The 18,990-nt window shown below is 33.9% G+C and overlaps 1 protein-coding gene across 3 annotated transcripts in view; it reads right to left on the bottom strand.

Moving 5' to 3' along the window:
- Nucleotides 1–9,036: 9,036 nt before the first annotated feature.
- STT3A (staurosporin and temperature sensitive 3-like A) overlaps nucleotides 9,037–18,990 on the bottom strand; it is a 125,646-nt gene continuing 115,692 nt past the window's right edge. For 2 of the 3 annotated variants that reach the window (XM_089815272.1, XM_089815273.1), the window contains exons 18-23: nucleotides 18,084–18,270; nucleotides 17,824–17,921; nucleotides 17,618–17,697; nucleotides 9,770–9,857; nucleotides 9,572–9,664; nucleotides 9,037–9,471 (exon numbers count right to left, since the gene is read on the bottom strand). In XM_089815272.1, the coding sequence (XP_089671398.1) occupies nucleotides 9,409–9,471; nucleotides 9,572–9,664; nucleotides 9,770–9,857; nucleotides 17,618–17,697; nucleotides 17,824–17,921; nucleotides 18,084–18,270 (609 nt within the window). In that variant the 3' untranslated portion in view covers nucleotides 9,037–9,408. Of the gene's footprint in view, nucleotides 9,472–9,571; nucleotides 9,665–9,769; nucleotides 9,858–17,613; nucleotides 17,698–17,823; nucleotides 17,922–18,083; nucleotides 18,271–18,990 lie in introns of those variants that run through there. The other variant, XM_089815274.1, reaches the window with a different exon arrangement.

The following is an 18,990-nucleotide window of genomic DNA, read 5'->3' as shown; positions in this document are numbered from 1 at the left end:
TCTTGTATGCTTGACTGTCAAGTGTGTGGGCAAGAGTATTTACCATGTTTCCTCAAATTTTAAAGCCCATGCATCTCCATGGTGATCAACGACCTTGGTTTCTTTCATATTTTCACAAATATCCAAACAACTTGCAAGGATTGGGATGCAAAATGGTGATGTCAATGGGTCAATCTATGAGGTGGGTAATGCATCATGTTTTCTTAACGTTTTTATTATTTTGTAAAGGGATAGTTGGGCATTTTATTGTCTTTTGTGAAACTAATATAAAGGTTTAAATGAAGACAACCAAAGAGGATGAGGGCCCACGGGCCACATGTTTTAATTTTATTGGACATGACCTTGCATAGTGGTGTTTCTTACAGTGTTGTTATTTTAAGAGTTAGTAATTGCAACGTAAAAGTCTTCAATGAACCAATGGTAGGGTGAATACATTGTGTTTGTTGATTTGGCGTTCTTTTACCAACAACTTAATTTGAATGTTTGTGGCCATTACATGACACCACAACTAAAGATTTAATGTTGACTGACTTATTTTTGCTCAAAAACATGATGCTAGTGCATCGCATGCTCATTTATCACTTGTGGGGATATGGTTGTCCCTTCCATTTGCCAAACACATCATTTAGGCTATTTTATGTCACTTCATGAATCAAGATACATACAAAGATAAATTCTTTATATAATCTTTATTTATTTTTCCATTTGTAGCTTAACTCCATCTTGGTTGGGATTTGAACTCTAATGTTAAAATCAAAGCTATGCCTAATCTATAAAGACAATCTTCGTACATAATTTCTGGGTTGTCTTCTCTAGTTCTCTTGTAGTGGCTTTGCTCTACACTTGTAATTTTGTTGAACCTAATATTAATATAAACTTGTATTTTTGCCTCTTCTTTCATTCAATTATCTTGTGCATTGCATTGCTTTGTGTTGAATGATTCCTTTTATGTTCTTAGCTTATATATAGTGTTAGATCTTATTAGTTGGTCTCATGAGTGTCTTCCCTAACAACATCTCATAAGTTGTAACTTGAATGCATGTTGTGGAGAAGAACTAGATTTAAGATCTATGTATATTAGAGGTTTTGATTGAAATTATGTGCAGTCATAGGCAAAGAGTAAGCATAGTGAATCTGGTGCATCAACCCTTTATTTGCAATTCGTCTTCCTCCCTTTTCTCAAAAGTTTTAATTTTAGGTGAATCATGATTGTAAGGAAGCCAACCTTCTAGTTCAAGTCCCATGCTTGAAGGTTGTTTCCATGATTCACAATGTTGTTAAACACCATGGTGTTGGTATGCATAATATCTACTAGTTTCAAGTGATCCTGGTGTCGGTATGTATAATATCACTTCTGATCTTTTATAATTATTGAATTTTCTATCAAATTGTAGCTTTTCTAAATGCTTTAACATAGAGCCTTTTTCATAGAGATGCATCTTAGCATCCCCCATATCATGATAATGTTGCTTGCACACACTCCTTTTATCAAGATCAACTTGAACCTCAACCTTTTTTGCAACATCAAATGACTAGTATGGGCTCATGGATCATATTGTGGATCTTGGCCATATGTTTACCAGCCTTGGTTTGGTTTTCAATTGGATTCCAAACATGCCAATATTTATATATGAGTTTTAATTTCAAGAGTTTAAAATTTGCCAAAATGGATATTAATGGGCTTATGGATTAGATTGTGTATCATGGTCATAGGTTTATTAGCATTGTTTTGGGTTTCAATTGGGTTCACAACATGCCCATATATATAGATGAGTTGGAATTTCAAGAGTTGAACTTTGTTATGGAGTTGAGTTGTGCAATTACTTGAAGGTAGAGGAAAATAAGGATTTGATATGCAGATGGAGGAAGTAGCTCATTAGATCTTCCATGTATGTTAATTTGGAAAAGGCGTTATTTAGTGATAGTTCTAGAAAAGGAGCAATGGTTAGAGGTACAACAAAATATCATGAGGAAGAAATGAAGGCCCAATAAGGTAATTTGAGGAAGAACATGGAAAGCAAATTGCTTCAATAGATGACCATATGAGAGAAGTTGGCTCGTTTGAAGACCAAAGAGGTAAAGGCAACCCCTTTTCCCAAAGTTATCACATCAAGTTTTAAGAAGCCCTCTCCATCACAAGAGCCTATTGTTTTAATTTTTTCATTCCCTATACAAGATACATCATCCTCATATTTTTTGCACCTCATACCATTTCACTTTTTGAGGATGAACCACTTGAGTGGATTGTAAATGGAGTAATGTCATTTTAGGAGGAAAAAGATGACGTGATGCAGAAGGACATTTAAAAGGTCGTGGAGGAAGAGCTTCCCTCTTTGTGGAGGAAGAGGAGAAGAAAGTATTCCTACCCTTGAGGAAAAAATGTTGGCTTTTTAACATATACAAGAATCAAAGGACATGTTCCAAAAGGAAGTATATAATCAGTCGTTGTCGCAAGAAGTCTTTGATGATATAGAAAATAAGAGAGGAACCCAAGGATAACTTTGTCCTTGAGGAAGAACATGCTAATATGCATTAGTTTGCTCCTCAACCTATTACAATAGAGCAAAAGGATTTTGATGAAGAAGGAAAGCTTTGGGATGAGCTAGAAGCATTTTGTGCATCCATCAATATCAAACTATCTTCTCCTTCATTAGAAGATTGCGAGTTGCAACAACAATATGTTGTGATCTAGATCAATGCCATGATAATGAAGAAAATCTACACATCTTTCACTTACCCCAAGGATGGTATAACATCCATCCAAAAGGGATATGATCCAAGCACACCCCTTCTTTATAAGTTCACAGAGGTTATTCATCAACCATCTCAACAATGATATTACATCCTCGGTTGACCCTCCAAAAGAACAATGTTCCCATGAGTCATATACCATAGTTCCAAGGAAGAACCACACTGGATTCATTAAGCAATAGAGGTTCGAAATCACTTCCCACCATTTCAAAGATATCTTTCTCTGAAAAAATGAAGTTTTACAGAAGGATGCATTCTCAATTAACATAATATAATACCCTCTATAAAACCTCATGATTTTTATTGATTATATATTTTGATTTTTTTTATGCATTTGATTTAAGACGCATGATTGATTTATTATCAAAACTTATCAAATCCATCAATAACTATTAATTATAACCATGATTTTGATAATTTAGTGTCATTTCACATGCATTTGATAATGGCATAGGACATCAAATTTATGCAACAAAAAGTATATAAGAAAGGGTCTAATATGACTACTACCTCATTCACATCAAGATTTTATAAAGAAAAACATAATATGAGACAAAAATGCACGAATGTTTCTTGTAATGTCTATCTCAATTGCACAAATTAATCAATTCAATAAAGAATGGAGCTTTACACAAACCTTTTTGCCAAAGGAGATCAACTTAAAGGCTTACAACCGCTCATATACTCGTTTGTGTCAATGCTTCGTCCAATGCAATTGTTTGTTAATCACCAAAATGTTAAAGCCTCAATATCTTTCATATTTAGTACAAAATAGATTGGGGTTATAATCAAGTCACCAAGATAGATGCTTGATAACTCTATTGAGATAGAATGCCTCATTAGATAATAATAAAATTGCAAGGAATCACCCTTGAGCACATATTAAAATGTTCTTGTCAAAAAGAGAAGAACAAAACTTTATTAAGTGAGCAATGGTCTATATCAATGTTTTTTACCAATAATGTGTCTAGAAGGTAATCCCCTTATTTAATGCTTATTACCCCTTTCAACATAGAAGACACGATGGTACTTTGTTTTGTAAGGTCTACTGAATAAAAAGTAATGTAAAAAATGCATAAACAATCATATATGTAAGCATGACACTTTCAATATCTAAATTGATTAGGCCTAAGGTTTTCTTTAGATTGACTAGCTTGAACATACTTGTATCAAAATTTGTTATGTATTTTCATCAACAACAAAATAACCCTTGATATATCACCTCCAAAATGCATTCCTGAACTTACCATCACTCCTATACTAAATATACTAAACATAGATAATACCTAAGCATCTCAATATTTATCATGCATTTTTTCTTGTTGAAAAGTTACAAATGAAGGGTGTTGGCCCTTACAAATACTAACCAAAAAGTTCATTTATGTTAAGAATATTAACCAAGATAAACCTACAGGTCTAATAGTACAAACCGTACTTCCTCTTAATGGTAATATATCTATAATGTTGGCATATATATATGTCAACGATTTCTAATGATGCAACTGTTAATGCTCGACCAAATTAACTCTTAGTTAGTATTTACTAACTTGTGTCTCCCAGATCATCGACTTAGGATACATACCCTTTAGAAAGGGTGTATAAGTAGTTTGTAAATGCAAATTATAGGATACACAATTATAGCAGTCTGCTCCTATAAGCTTTTATATCCTGCAATTTATATCTAAGATTCTCCATCACAATAAAAGGTTAAATATTTCAGTATTGTATCTGCATTATAATAAAGCACTAATTTCATCAACATTCATATTATTTAGAAGATCATTCTCAGCATATAAGACTGGATTAAAAGTCTGATTAAGAGATAAGAATTAGCAGAAATTTTACATGGTATCATAGCTCTGTAATTGAATCTAGGCTCTGCTAAATTTCAGTAATCAGACTTTGTACACATCAAGCAACAATCTTCTATCTTCCATGGCTTACACAATCAGACCCGAGGACAGGTTTGATGGGAAAGAGCACTTTGAAGCCTAGAAGTTCAGAATCATAATGATTCTTGAAGAGAACAATGTAAAACAATTCATTGATGGAGCATCCAAACAACCCCCGGTTGAACCTTACAAATCTATCTGGAGCAGAAGAAATAGAAAAGTTATTCAAATCATCTTGGATGGAGTTAAAAATGATATTCTACCTATAGTTAGAAAACATCAAACTGCCTTTGATATGATGAATGCATTACGAAATGCCTATGAAGTAAACAATGCAACTAGGGCTCTTGCACTAAAAAGGCAATTGAATCACATTTAGATAAAGAAAGGAGAATCGATAAGTTCTTACTTCTTAAGAGTTGTCGGCATTAGAGATGAACTATCAAGCATAGGAACCATCATTAGTGACACATAATTAACACTTATGGTTGTAGATGGATTCCCAGATTCATGGGAGACATTTGCACAAGGAATAAGTGCCAGAGATCAACTTTTGGACTTTAATAGACTCAAGAATGATTGTCTTCAAGAGGAATCTAGAAAACTAAAGAAAGGAGGGAAACCAAAAGTAAAAGATGAAGAACTTCACGTTCTTAATACAAACTCCTATAAAGGCAAGAAGAAGCATTTCAAGAAGAAAATGGGAAATCAAAAGAATGGAAAGATCAAGAAAGATCTATCTAAAATAAAGTGCTTTAAATGTGAAAAATTTGGACACTATAGATCTAATTGTCCTGAAAATTCCAAACAACAGGCAAATTGTACAAATGTCATTAGAGAAGAAGATTCTTATGATCTTGAGAACCATGTTTTGTATTCCTCTCTATCACATGAAATTTCAAATAAAGCATGGGTAATTGATAGTGAATCTTCTAGACATTTAACGGGATACAAAGAAACTCTAAATTCTTTATCAGAGAAGTTACCATTGTTGATAACTCAACACACTCCGTTGAAGGAATTAGAAATTGTACTTTGAAACTAAAATCAGGAAATACTCTTCTTCTTAAAGGTGTACTCTATGTACCAAGGATTAAAAGAAACTCTACATGGTATCAGAGCGAAGATAGAACACTTCAGGAGTAGACTTGGTATGGTTGAGTTTTAATCCATTAGTACACTCTTGAAAATAATGAACACTTTTATAAAACATTATGAGAGGTGACGATCTCTTAGATAATATGCTAAATAGTAGAGTTCTACTGTAAGATCTAGATGAGTTCAAGATCATATTGTGATGTTGACATTTCTATGTTCATGGGTCACAAATTGGATAAAGCAAGAATCTTAGTATTCTCCAGGTTTATCTTGTATTCTGGTAGATCTTAAAACTCAGGATCATGTTGTGATATGAAAATACTAGTTTCTATAAAATCATAACTTGGATAAATGAAAAAATTACTCTTCAGATTTATCTTATATAATATCACTAGTGGCAGTGATTTGTCATATCACAGGTTTAGTAATACGACTTTGTATCATGTGTTCTATGATACCACATACTAAAAAGAGACAGACAGATATAGATTATTAATTCTTTCTTATTTATCTGTATTGGTGTTGCTAGATATAATCTCTCTTTATAGGATTATCAAGTTAAGAGGGAGTGTTACGAATATTAACCAAGATAAACCTACAAGCTTGACAATACGGACCCTACTTCCTCTTAATGGTAATATATCTCTAATGTTGGCATTTAATGATATATATATATATATATATATATATATATATATATATATATATATATATATATATATATATATATATCCTATAGGTGTTAGTGATTTCTAATGATGCAACTGTTAATGCTTGACCAAACTAACTCTTAGTTAGTTAGTCTTTACTAACTTGTCTCTCAGATTGCTGACTTAGGAAGAATATAATTAGTGCCAAGTTAGGAAGGGTTATGTCCCTTGAGGGACATACCCTTTAGAAAGGGTATATAAGTAGATTGTAAATGCAAATTATAGGACACCCAGTTACAACAGTCTGCTCCTATAAGCTTTTATATCCTACGATTTATATCTAAGATTTTCCATCACAATAAAAGGTTAAAAATTCAGTATTGTATCTGCATTATAATAAAGCACTAATTTCATCAATATTCATATTACTTAAAAGATCATTCTCAGCATATAAGACTGGATTGAAAGTCTGATTAAGAGATAAGAATTAGCAAAAACTTTACAATTTACAGCAAGGTCATTAACAAACCATTAACAACACTAGCAACTCACATCAAAGAGAGGGTAGACAACTCACCCACAACATGGGGAGGAGAATGAGAAACTAAAGAACAATTTGTTGGACTATGTCTAAACAACATTGTCACAAAGATCCCCATCAAGCGGAGAAGTGCTCTTTGCAAGATCTTCAGCACAATGGGCAAATCATTTAAAAGATTGCACATCTTCTATTTAGAGGTTGACACAAAATGAGAGCAACAATGAGTTAAAGTGTTCACGTAGTTGTAGGGAGACATAACATCAGCAAGAGAAGAAGTGCTCTTTGCAAGATTGTCAGCACAATGGGAAAATCATTGACAAGATTGCACATCTCTAGCTAGAGGTTGACACAAAATGAGAGCAACAATGAGACAAGTGTTCACGTAGTTGTAGGTAGTCATAACATCAACAAGAAGTGGGTTAAGATCCACAAGGTTTAAGACCAAATGAGCAAGAGGAACATCATAATAAGGTGATTAATTAACCTACAAAGAGTCATCAAAGAAAGAGTTTTAAGCGACAATAATCAAGTGTTCATCCTTAACTTTCTTCCACCAAGTGGAAGAGCCTTTATGACTCAAGCAAGAACAATCAATTGCCAAGTGACCACTAAAAAAATGATGATAATATCGAAGAAGACGCCATCATATTTCATCGAAAAATACAAAGGACGATTGGGAGATGAACCTCATAGAAGACATTTATTAAGTATTTGTTCAATAAGGTTGAAGGAGGTTGTCCAAGGTTTGGTCAAGGGGGCACGAGTCACCGAACCCACAACTCATTGATAACTTGATTTCGTTCCTAAAACAAACAAGTTGTGTCCAAAAAATGCTTAGGATAGGGGAAAAAGTTGACATTAGTAAGAGAAGTAGGGTCTCAAGCAGAGAGGACAAAAAACCAATAAATCTATAAGTCTACAAACCAACCCACATTGGAGAGAGAGAGAGAGAGAGAGAGAGAGAGAGAGAGAGAGAGAGAGAAGGTCAAATTGCTACAACTCCATCAATAGCGATATAAAAATTTAAATATAACATGACATTTTTTAAATGATGTTGGATAATATCTACAAAAGCTTGCATACCAAACATAAATTGTTTGTATATTTGATCTCTTTTGCAATTGACAATAATAACTTGCTACAACTCCATGAATGAGATAAGATAAAATAAATTTATTAATGTCTAACAAGAGACCGACGAGGATCTAAGGGACTGGAAACAGTACAGAGGGCAAATGCTAGCAAGGGGGGAGCACCAAACGGTGTCTACAAAAAGAAAGTGCAATATAAGTTGTTAAATGTAAGGAGAGAGTGCAAGGGGAGGGAGGGAGAGGAAGGGTAGGGACGGAAGGAGAGAGAGAGGGAGGTGTGATAGAAGATCAAATTGCCACAACACTGTGAATAGCAATACAAAAAATTCAATATAACATTAAATTTTTAAAATGATTTTGGATAATATCTACAAAAGCTTGCATACCAAACAGAAATTGTTTCTATCTTTAATCTCTTTTGCAATTGACAATAACAACTCACTATAATAGCATACCAATAATAATGAAATTTAAGACTTAAAACAATGGGATTAAAAATTTAAATTATTCTCGCAAGTCATAAGTACTATATAATTGTGTTACATAGGACATTCCCAAAATTTTCTTTTTGACCCCCAAAATGCTTGAGGCAGAAACATGGGTTAAGGGGTGAGTACCTACCTCAAACATAGCATATCATAGCTCTCAATTTTCCATTGCAAAATTTAGTGAACATCAAAGAAAGATGAAAATGATGTTGTGTTACATAAAAAGTGATCCTCCAAAAACATACCTATAGATTGAGAAGTCGGAGATATTTTTCATGTGAAGTCAACTTGTGAAATTGCTATCAGGATTCAACTGTGTAGATTTTAGAAAATGCATCTCGTATTACATCATAATAGATTAAATAATGATCATGAATCGAACGGTTGCCAGCAAAGTAACTACATAGAGAATCTTCTGTATTGAATCAGTACACAACAGTGCCTACTAATTTTTTGCACCAATTATCTTAACATTCCTCAAATGTCAGGTTAGATTTAAATTATCACTCTCCATGTCTTGGCAACTTATAATCAAGGATCAGAATATATTAGAATTTATCAAACAAGAACAAATTTTAACAAATCAGAGTTCTGTTTATGCTTGCAATAAGAGGGCAATACGACAGCAAAATTGGTGTTGACCTCTATATAGTTTGTTGGGCTTGATATTGAAAATACTCTCATCAGATTCTTGCATCTCTCTTGTCAATTTAGGAGTCAATTGACATCGACTGCAGGAAAAGCTAAAACCCATGTACAAGCAGCTATAGCAATTCAGTAAGCGACCACAAAATTTATAGAACCTGCTCATCTTTAAATGCACATCATCCTAACAATCATGAAGTATAAAAACAAGGCGTCTTCTTGTAAAAGAAGGATAGACACTTAAATTAGTCTTCATAGCCAAGGATTTCTTTTGCCTTGATTCTTCAAGCTTTGCGACTTGCCACCTTTTGTACCCTGAAGCTCAAGAAAACAGGACTATTTGTCTCAGGATCTTTAAAAAAATATTTTTAAGAAACATTATTTTAATGTAAACAAGAGCACACATAAAACTGACCGATTTAGTTTTTTTCTTGTTTTTTCCTCGAAGTCTATTTTTTGAAGCCTTGAGTTTGTAGATGCGAACCATCCAATGGTGAGTTGTAAAAACCTGTATCAGAAAATGCTCTTAGGAAATACAACTAAAAAGATTCAAAACAAGGGGAAGTTGTCCACACAAGTAATTGGAGTTATACAAAAAAGGATAAGTGCAAACCTCTTCAAAATGGGTCAGTTTAAAGTATTTCTTCCCTATCTCAGTTCTTCTCACTCTATCAAATCCTTTACCATCTGCCTCTGTGAATCTGTACGACGAGTATTATTTAGGTTAGCATTTTTAAATGAGCTGTATCAGAAAGTTAAAATTTTGCATCTAGCCAGATAATATTATATTAGTAATGATATTACAAACTGTAAATATTATACTTCTGGTTGAAAAATACATGATAGATATATTCTGGAGAACAATGTTATCGAAGGGTAAAAGCTCAAGACAAGATATTTCATGACAGAAGAACATTGAAACCTTTTACTTAGATAGAGTATGCATACTATTGTGAACAGTGATCAAATGGCATACATCCTCAATTAATATGCGAGTATTTTCCTTGTCTGATGCAAATGTTTAACTATTGCAAAGCTCAAATATAGAAACAACCAAAGAGTGACAATATTTTGCACTCTTATATCCCTTCTTGGACGCCATACAAATGATAATGTGGCAAAAGACAAATTAGCACAAGAACAAGCGAGATGGAATACATGACAAATGGCATTGAATTAATAAGAATTTCCTCATTTCACAATGTTATATGCAACAATATTTTAGAAGATACAAACTTTTTACACATAGTGATCAGGAGACTGGGAGTAGTAGTGGCACACCATTTTCAAACAACTTAAGAGATTGGTAGTTGAAAATGGAGTGTGCGTGTGTGTGTGTAGTTAAGTTTCAGATAAAATTATAAAATGACATGCAACTCTAAAGAACATCAAATACTTAAATGCTTGAAAATTAAAAAATTATCATGTCAAACTTTTATAATGATTATATTTAGATTGGTAGTCAACATCATGATATAAGCAACTAAATTTTCAACCATAATCATATTGTGATGGCAAGCAGACCAGCTTGAACTTCATAAAATTACCTCTTTGGGACTGATAAGAATTTTTTCTGCTACAAGATAAAAGAAATTCTTTTATGCAAAACATGGAATATTACAAGTATAGTTTATTTCCTTTACTTCTCTTAGCTTTTGTGATGAAGGGTACTCCCCTTACAAACTCAAAACACACAACAATAGAGAATAAACAGAAAATGCAAGAAAGAAACACCTACTTTCTATTATCTCAACTTCTGGGAGGCACGAGTTTTGGGTGCTGGCTAAGGTCCCGTAGAATGTGCAGAAAGACAAAAAATAATCAGGGTAATCTACAGATGAAGAAAACACGCTGTTTTCTTATCAATTCCATTTGCAGATTTACAATACAGAGGATGCAATCATGAATATGATATCCTGAAATTAGGAAAATCCATTGTGTTTCCCACATTTTTGTATGTACATTTTATAGGAAGGATAGCTGCATCCAAAATTTTGACCTAACTGTTGGATCTTCAATCATTATATATCATCAGAAATCTCATGAAGAGACCTACAACAAAGAATTGGGCTGACACTTAATATGTTCAACTTTTGAGTTCATCTGGGGCTTCCCAAGCCCTCAAAATTGCGTTGAGAGTTGTATTAGAAAGATGCCAGAATGAAAACCTCAATATCTCTCGAATGCTAAAAGATATTGAGATGATTCTTCACCATTCATTTTGTATTCTAGTCTCACTCCATGGGGAAAGTTTTCAAGTTCAACCATGCACAAAAGAAAACCTACTAAAACTAGTTAAATTGTCACCTTTAGCCCTTATTGAAGTATTAAACAATATCTTTAGATGATGAAACATTGCTCTTACACCATGTACGCTCCTGTATTATTTTGCCTACCACATATTAACACTTCCAGCAAATGTAGTGTAATTGATATGATATATCTAAGAAACCTTTGCAAGAAGTTTCACAATTTATGAGGGATGCCTCTAGGAGATCCAATAGAAGCAAACAACCTTACATCTCAAGTCTCCTAATGTATTGTGACATCCCCATATGGGTTTTCAAGATGGAGGCACGTTTTTCATATAGACGATGGGTACCAAGAGGTTAGGACGTATTTCCAGCTAACTATGTTTTTCAATTGAAAATATTTTGTTCCACAAATACCCTACTAGGTAACTAGACATATTTTCTAGCACTTCAATAATTTATAAGTTTCTTTAAAGAATTAAATACCCCTCAACCCCCATGAACTAGAATTTTAACAATTCCCTTTCTAGTCCTCGCATGATTTGGCAATGATGGTGTCCATGTGGCAAGATTCAACTATCACGTCCTTGGGTTACATATTTTAGTTTATCACTTAAGAACAACAGCCTGCAAAGCGAATAACCTCCACAAATAGAGAGAGAAGCAATACAGAGTTGCTATTTTACTAGTAAGCAATAATGAAAAGATGATTACACAATGTAGAAACACCTCATATAAATAACAAAGATATGTTGAGTCATGAACTAACTACCTACAATCAAAATTTGATGTACTATTCACTAAATGCAAATACAAAAATCTAATAATAACATGGCCCTATAATAAGGAAATCTAGAATACCATCTAGAACTAAGTAAACTTAAGCCATGTGAAAAAGAAAAACCATGTTCACACCAACAACATAGGCATGACTCTTCGATGGATATTTTTCATTTTCTATTTGACCACATACTTAGAAAAGGAAATCCAGAAGCTGAAAGATTGTCAAATGAGGGATCAAATGGAAAGGACTATACCCTCCACCAAGGATGACATGGAGTCAGCCCTGACTACATTAATAGTCTAGAGAGTACAAATTGCTTCCCAAGACAGCCCATTAATTGACCAATTGAAGGCATTTCAATTATGGCATTGCCTTGGAAGATCCCCTCGCAGTTGGTGGCATTCATCAAAGCACTAATCGGCATAGCTCTTCACCATCGATTAGACATATTTTCTGACACTTCATGTTGGGCAGAAGGAAGAATTTAAGAATAAGACAGAGGAGCTGTCATCTCACAAAGAATTTGGGGCTGATTTGGGCTACCATGGCAAATTTTCCTTTTTATAGGAAGGACGTAATCTAAAGGAGAATTTCAGTTGGTTTAATTTCTTGTGCAAACACATAGTTGGTAGAGGACGCAATGATATTAATGTTATGTGTCCATCATGATGCAATAGGATGTTATAGGAGGATTAATTGAAAAAATTTACTTTCAAGTTGACAAGCTTTGGATAGATTGCATTCGAAATCCAAAAACATTGCAAAGGGACTACCCTACACTCTTGATAGATTCTAGAAGAACTATGCAAGCTCTCCTTGAAAAAGCAAGGGAGCTAATCAGCAATTTTGAAACAATTTTATTCAACCACATACTTAGAAAAGGAAATCTAGAAGCTGAAAGATTCACAAATGAAGGATAAAATGGAATGGACTATACCCTCTACCAAGGATGACATGGAGTCCACCTTGAGTACTTTAATAGTCTAGAGAGTACAAATTGCTGCCCAAGACAGCCCATTAATTGACAAATTGAAGGCATTTCAATTATGGCATTGCCTTGGAGGATCCCCTCGCAGTTGGTGGCATACTTCAAAGCACAAATCGGCATAGCTCTTTGTTGGCAATATGGTCAGATAGATGTCTTGATGTTTGTCATTTATTTCAACATACATTCAGCATTTCATTTATGCATTTAGAGATAGAAAATTGTCTAAGTGTTAGACAGTTTGTCACAGTACAGAGAACAGATCTTATGTGTACGGACGACTCATTGTGAGTTAGCTTATGCACACTTAAGGGAAGTTTCGTGACACTGTCATGATGATGTGGTTAAGTGCACAGATGTGTACGAACAATAAGGCGCAAGTTATGATTAAAATACAAGTGCAAGTATTTAATAGAGCATATCAGTAATCAGAGTTGTACGGCCCTAGGAATTATTTTAGTTACGAAAGAATTACTAAGTTATGATGAGCCGACTTTATGAACATTATTTTATATTATGTCAAACGTGTGAACACATGAAGGCTGATTGAACAGAGATTTGTAAATGTGCAAAGTATAAGTAGAGTTATTATATTGCCCAGTTATTGTGGAAGTCGTGAGATGTTGTGATGTGATGCAAACTATTATGCAAGCCTTATGTGATGTGAGATTTGATGTATGATCAAAACAAGTGCAAGTTACACCAATAAAGCAAGTATTGTATGTATATCTATCTTGTGTGAAATAACCCCGACAGGTTATAACTCCTTTAAACACCAAAAATCTTTATACTTCAGTTGTTTGACATTTCGTCAAACACTTTGCAAGCAAATTCTGATAACACTGTAATGGTCCTGCTCAATTCTGACCTTAAAATGCTGATTGAAGGCTCGAAAATTTTTGTCAAACACTTTACATACAAGGGGCCATATGACTGATATAACTTTTCAAATTGCTGCAATGACTCTTGTTTCGATTTGCCTCAAAGAGAATGCTTACAAAGACTCCAAATTGTCTAAACAATGTGCTAACATAAATATGCAACTAATTTTGGCAATAGTGAATGCATATATGAGTTCTAATCATGAAAATGATCACCTACAGCCAACTGGTATTTTAACAAACAGTTGGTATGCAAGCTAACTGGCTGATTAAAAATGATATATTAACGCTCAAAGACAACTATTAATGACTAGTAATTGTATCTCCTTAATTGAGAATGAGTATCCAATACAATATTCATACTAAGTTAGCCAAGACTCTTGGCATTTACAAAGATATCAAAATATGATGATTGTTGGTAAAGTAATATGCACCTACAGCTGCCAATGAAAACTAATGCAACACTAAATATCTAACTTTAATACTCCCCTACAGCAATACGCTAATCACATGCATGATTAAATACAACTAAAGCCATGGATTGCTAATACCATTGTGAGGAATGTAAAAATGAATGATATATCTATTAATGAATGATAGGTCTGATGACCTGGCATATGAAGTCGCCTTAGAGAATAGATGTATTGCAATACCACTGAACAAAAAATAACCTCCTCAAGTGCCCAAGTCATGCCTCTCTAGCTGCTGCCCCTAATTGTAGATGGCTGTAATAATTTTCTTTGCTTTTTCGAATTTGCTTTTTTGGATTGCTTTTTTTTTGGTTGGATTGCTTTTCCGGACCTGCTTTTTCGGCCTGCTTTTTCGGTTCTGCTTTTTCGGACTGCTTTTTCGGCCTATTTTTTTCGAACTACTTTTTCGGCCTGCTTTTCCAAACTGTTTTTTCAGCCTGCTTTTTCAAACTGCTTTTTCGGCCTGCTTTTTGTACTCAAATATTTTTTCTCAATGTAGCACAAATAGAAGACTGAAGTATCTTCCTCCCAACTGCAATAATTCAAGTGATATTTCACACCCTCAAAATTGCGTACCAATTGAGAGTTTTCGTTCTCAATGGCCACAAATATTTTTTCTCAATGTAACACAAATAGAAGACTAAAGTATCTTCCTTCCAGCTGCAATAATTCAAGTGATATTTCACACCCTCAAAATTGCGTACCAATTGAGAGTTTTCGTTCTCAATGGCCAGTTGTGACTATTGCAGAAACCCTAGGCTCCACAATGCACATCAACAAACATCAACATCAACAACAACAAATTTGGATGATTAGAATGAAGCCCGAGGTGCCTATTTATTCTTTTTCCTCCACTTTCTCCAGAAGCTTCTAGAACATTATTTTATTTTATCTATTAAGTGACTTTATAAAATATTTTATAATTCAAGTCACTTTATTAAATTAATTAAATATAAAGTTACCTTTTAATATTTATTTATTTGATAACTTTTTAAATAATTAACTTAATACCACTTATTTATTTAATTAAAATAATTAATTAGTCATCCTCATAAAATATTCATTATTTTGGACAACCTAATTAATTAAATTAATTAAATCAAATTGCCTCCAAAATGGGGACATGACATTGTGAAGAACTGAATTGTATAATTGCATGTTAGGGCAGTGGGCTCTTCTTGCATACATTGTATTTGATCTACCAACTCCTAACATGCCTAGTCTCCTAACAAGGACTCAAGACACTATATGTACTTCATAGACTCTTAACAGGGTCAATATCCTTAATAGGATCCTAGTTTTTAGTGAATCATCTATCGGGTATCATCCCCACTAGGGTTTTCCCTTGGTCAGGGCTTCCCTAGTTAACAAATAATGGTGTTATGAGTTATCTATGTGCATGGTTATATTTACTGTTCAGCATTGTTGGTTTACTTTCATATCCAAGCTATAAAGTAATTAACAATATACAGTTGTGGTCAAAAGTTTGTAGAATACTGATTCACCCTCCCCCCCCTCAGTATTATCTATTTATAACACTCTTAACCATGGATGGGACGTATTTTCTGACACTTCAAGTTGGACAGCAAGAAGCATTTAAGATTTAAACAGAGGAGCTGTCATCTCACAAAGAATTCGCCACTGATCCAGGCTACCATGGCAACTTTTCCTTTTTTAAGGAAGGACATGCTCTAAAGGAGAATTTCAGTTGGTTTAAATGCTTGTGCGTGTGAATAAATATGGCTACATTTACATTGACTTCAACCAGAGGTTCTCGGTACTTTGTTTGAGCTCAGCTATGGAGTCCCGAAGTCGGCTTCATAGTTGTAAACGGCAAAAGTCTTTCCTGGAGTTTATCTCGGATGTATGCCTTTATCAATTTACCACGAACTGTGTCTTTTGGCCATAGAGGCGATAAAAACGGTGCTTGAAAGAGAATTTTCTACTTCCTGCAATCATTATGGGGTGAATATTGTCAAATCCTCTCAATTTTTAGCTTCTCCTTGACATAGGGGGGTTGGGAGTTGATATCATACTCCTGCTCCTTGAAGTCTTCAAAGAATAGTTCCTTCTTGACGATATTGACATTGTGGTTTATGCACAATTGGTTCTGTGAAGTCCATGTCCGGAGGAGACTTTGAATCTTCTGCAACTGGGGGCTTTGATGACAAAACAACCCTTCAACCTACATTAGACAACTCTGTTTTTTCTCAACACTAGAGGTGGCCAGTGGTTGGTAGGGACTTCTTGAAGAAGCAGGTGGTACTGATGTTTTTGGCGTTTGTGTGTTCAGATGTCTTCTATGGTGAAGATTAGTACAGTAAATAATGGTCCGTATTTTATATTTTGGAGAGGCAACAGTTGTCGTCAGATGCCCTTTTTGTTGAGGGGCTGGAATTTTAGGCAGCTGGTCTGAGTAGAGGCTGAATGATAAACATACTCTATTTATTCCCAGCAATGTTTCTAAAACATACGGGTGGCTAACTTCTCTACTTTGAGGGTTGGGCTTCTTGTATGTGGGTATCTTGTCAGCCTGATCTTTTGATTGGTAGAAACTGATATAATTATGCAATGTAATCTTTTTGATCATTAATACAAATCCTCACAACCTAGATTAGCGTTTTACTGATTAAAAACATTGCCGATTTCAATTAATCTAAAGTTGTAATATGTCATATATAAATCACCATAACAATTTACCTTAACCTTCATACAACAACCTTGTATGATTGATGTTATTCAACACTTTAAAAGCAAAGTAATTTCTAAATCAGCATCATTTGACAAACTAAAGTTCACTTCAATTTTCACAAACAGTATTCCTATTTTATATTCAAGGTCTTCTATTTTATCTTATACTCATTATTTTTTGACAAATACTACAAATATAATTAAAAAGGTGGTCTACCGAATATCAGCTATAATTAAGATTTCATGAAGACTAGTGAAAACCAATGTCAAAGTGGGTGTAAGACTATTATTAATTAGATGCTCACAAATATTTCTACTTTGCAAACCCAATGATGAAATTACCATTAATTAACCAAGATTATAGATATTTGTAAAACTAAAAACAACAGAATTCTCACCGGTAATATGAGAGTTTATACATAAGTGAGTTCAGCATTGTTGGTGTTGCTTGGGAATCTATCCGATACTGACCATCTCTCTACAGGTATGTCATCAGAATATGCAATTAGATAGATGCAAAGTCATATTTCTGCAAATATTGTAAATATTAAAAGAAATAAAGATATGAATTGTGAAATATAATTTAAAATATGGACTCACTTACAAGATAATCAGGTTCCTTAATATGTGGGAAAACACCACCTCCTATGCGAACCATCCAAAGGAATTTGTTGATATCATCACTTGGATATCCAACCAAACCTAGAAATTCAAACCATTTAGTCATATTGTCACTCAAGCAAAAGCAGAGGCATAAGCATGTCTTCAACTTCCTCTAAAAGACTATTACAGATTCATTCGAAGATATGTCAGTTTCTGTGATGCTGTTCTGATTGGACCAAAACATCTCAAAATACCACATACCTCCAAATACTACAAAAACATATTTCACATCTAAAGAGTGGAAAATCTCCCATGCTTGCTTTTCAGGAGATGACATAGCTGTACCAACAGTTGCAATATGTGTATTATTCCATGTATTGTTGTCAACTATCACTGTTCGATTAGCCATTGCTGTTGTTTGGTAGCCATAGTCCCACCAAGATGCAACCTGTAATTTACAAACCAATGAACTTATTAAAATCTTCCATGGTAGCAATTGAACAACTCATAGCTCACAGACTCCCAACTCGAAGAGTACTCGGCAAGCCCAAAATTTTCAACTCAGCAAAAACAATTTAGAAGTATTAAAATTAAAATCTATTAAAGAAACATATTTTTTAAAATGTATTAAGTTAAATATTGAAATCTCAAAAAAGAAAGCACATGGTTTAATAAAAAGAACGACATGTGAAAAACACATTTGAATCAAAGTTTTTAATCGGCAAACTATGGAACGACTACTCTGCCGAACTATCCCTCTGACTTATATATATTTACAATATCTTTTCTGCGGAACTATCCCTCCGACTTATATATAGTTACAATATCTTTTGGTAAAAAACTTACAGTGGATACCATAATCTAACACCTAGTTCCACGATTCCATCCATTAAAGATTAGATTTGAGAACTAAATACGATACCAATTCGGCCATCGTTTCTATGCTAAAATTAACCTCTAGCTTCTTACAGTAATCCACCCTAAATTATCTTATTGCTCAAGATCACAAGTTAAAAACCAATTCCAACAATAAAAATTTATCCTTTGATGATTTTCCTTTCAGTTATTTTGCCTGTTTCCTTCTTGCTTTGTATTTAGACACAGTTTAAGCAATACAAATGCATTTTACCTATCACATTATTTAATCCTAAGAAGAAACACCTCCATG

Source organism: Cupressus sempervirens, chromosome 2 (genome assembly GCF_028749045.1).
Source record: "Cupressus sempervirens isolate cs-2001-9-10 chromosome 2, ASM2874904v1, whole genome shotgun sequence".
Classification (NCBI taxonomy): Eukaryota; Viridiplantae; Streptophyta; class Pinopsida; order Cupressales; family Cupressaceae; genus Cupressus; species Cupressus sempervirens.
This window is presented reverse-complemented; position numbering and strand designations above follow the sequence as displayed.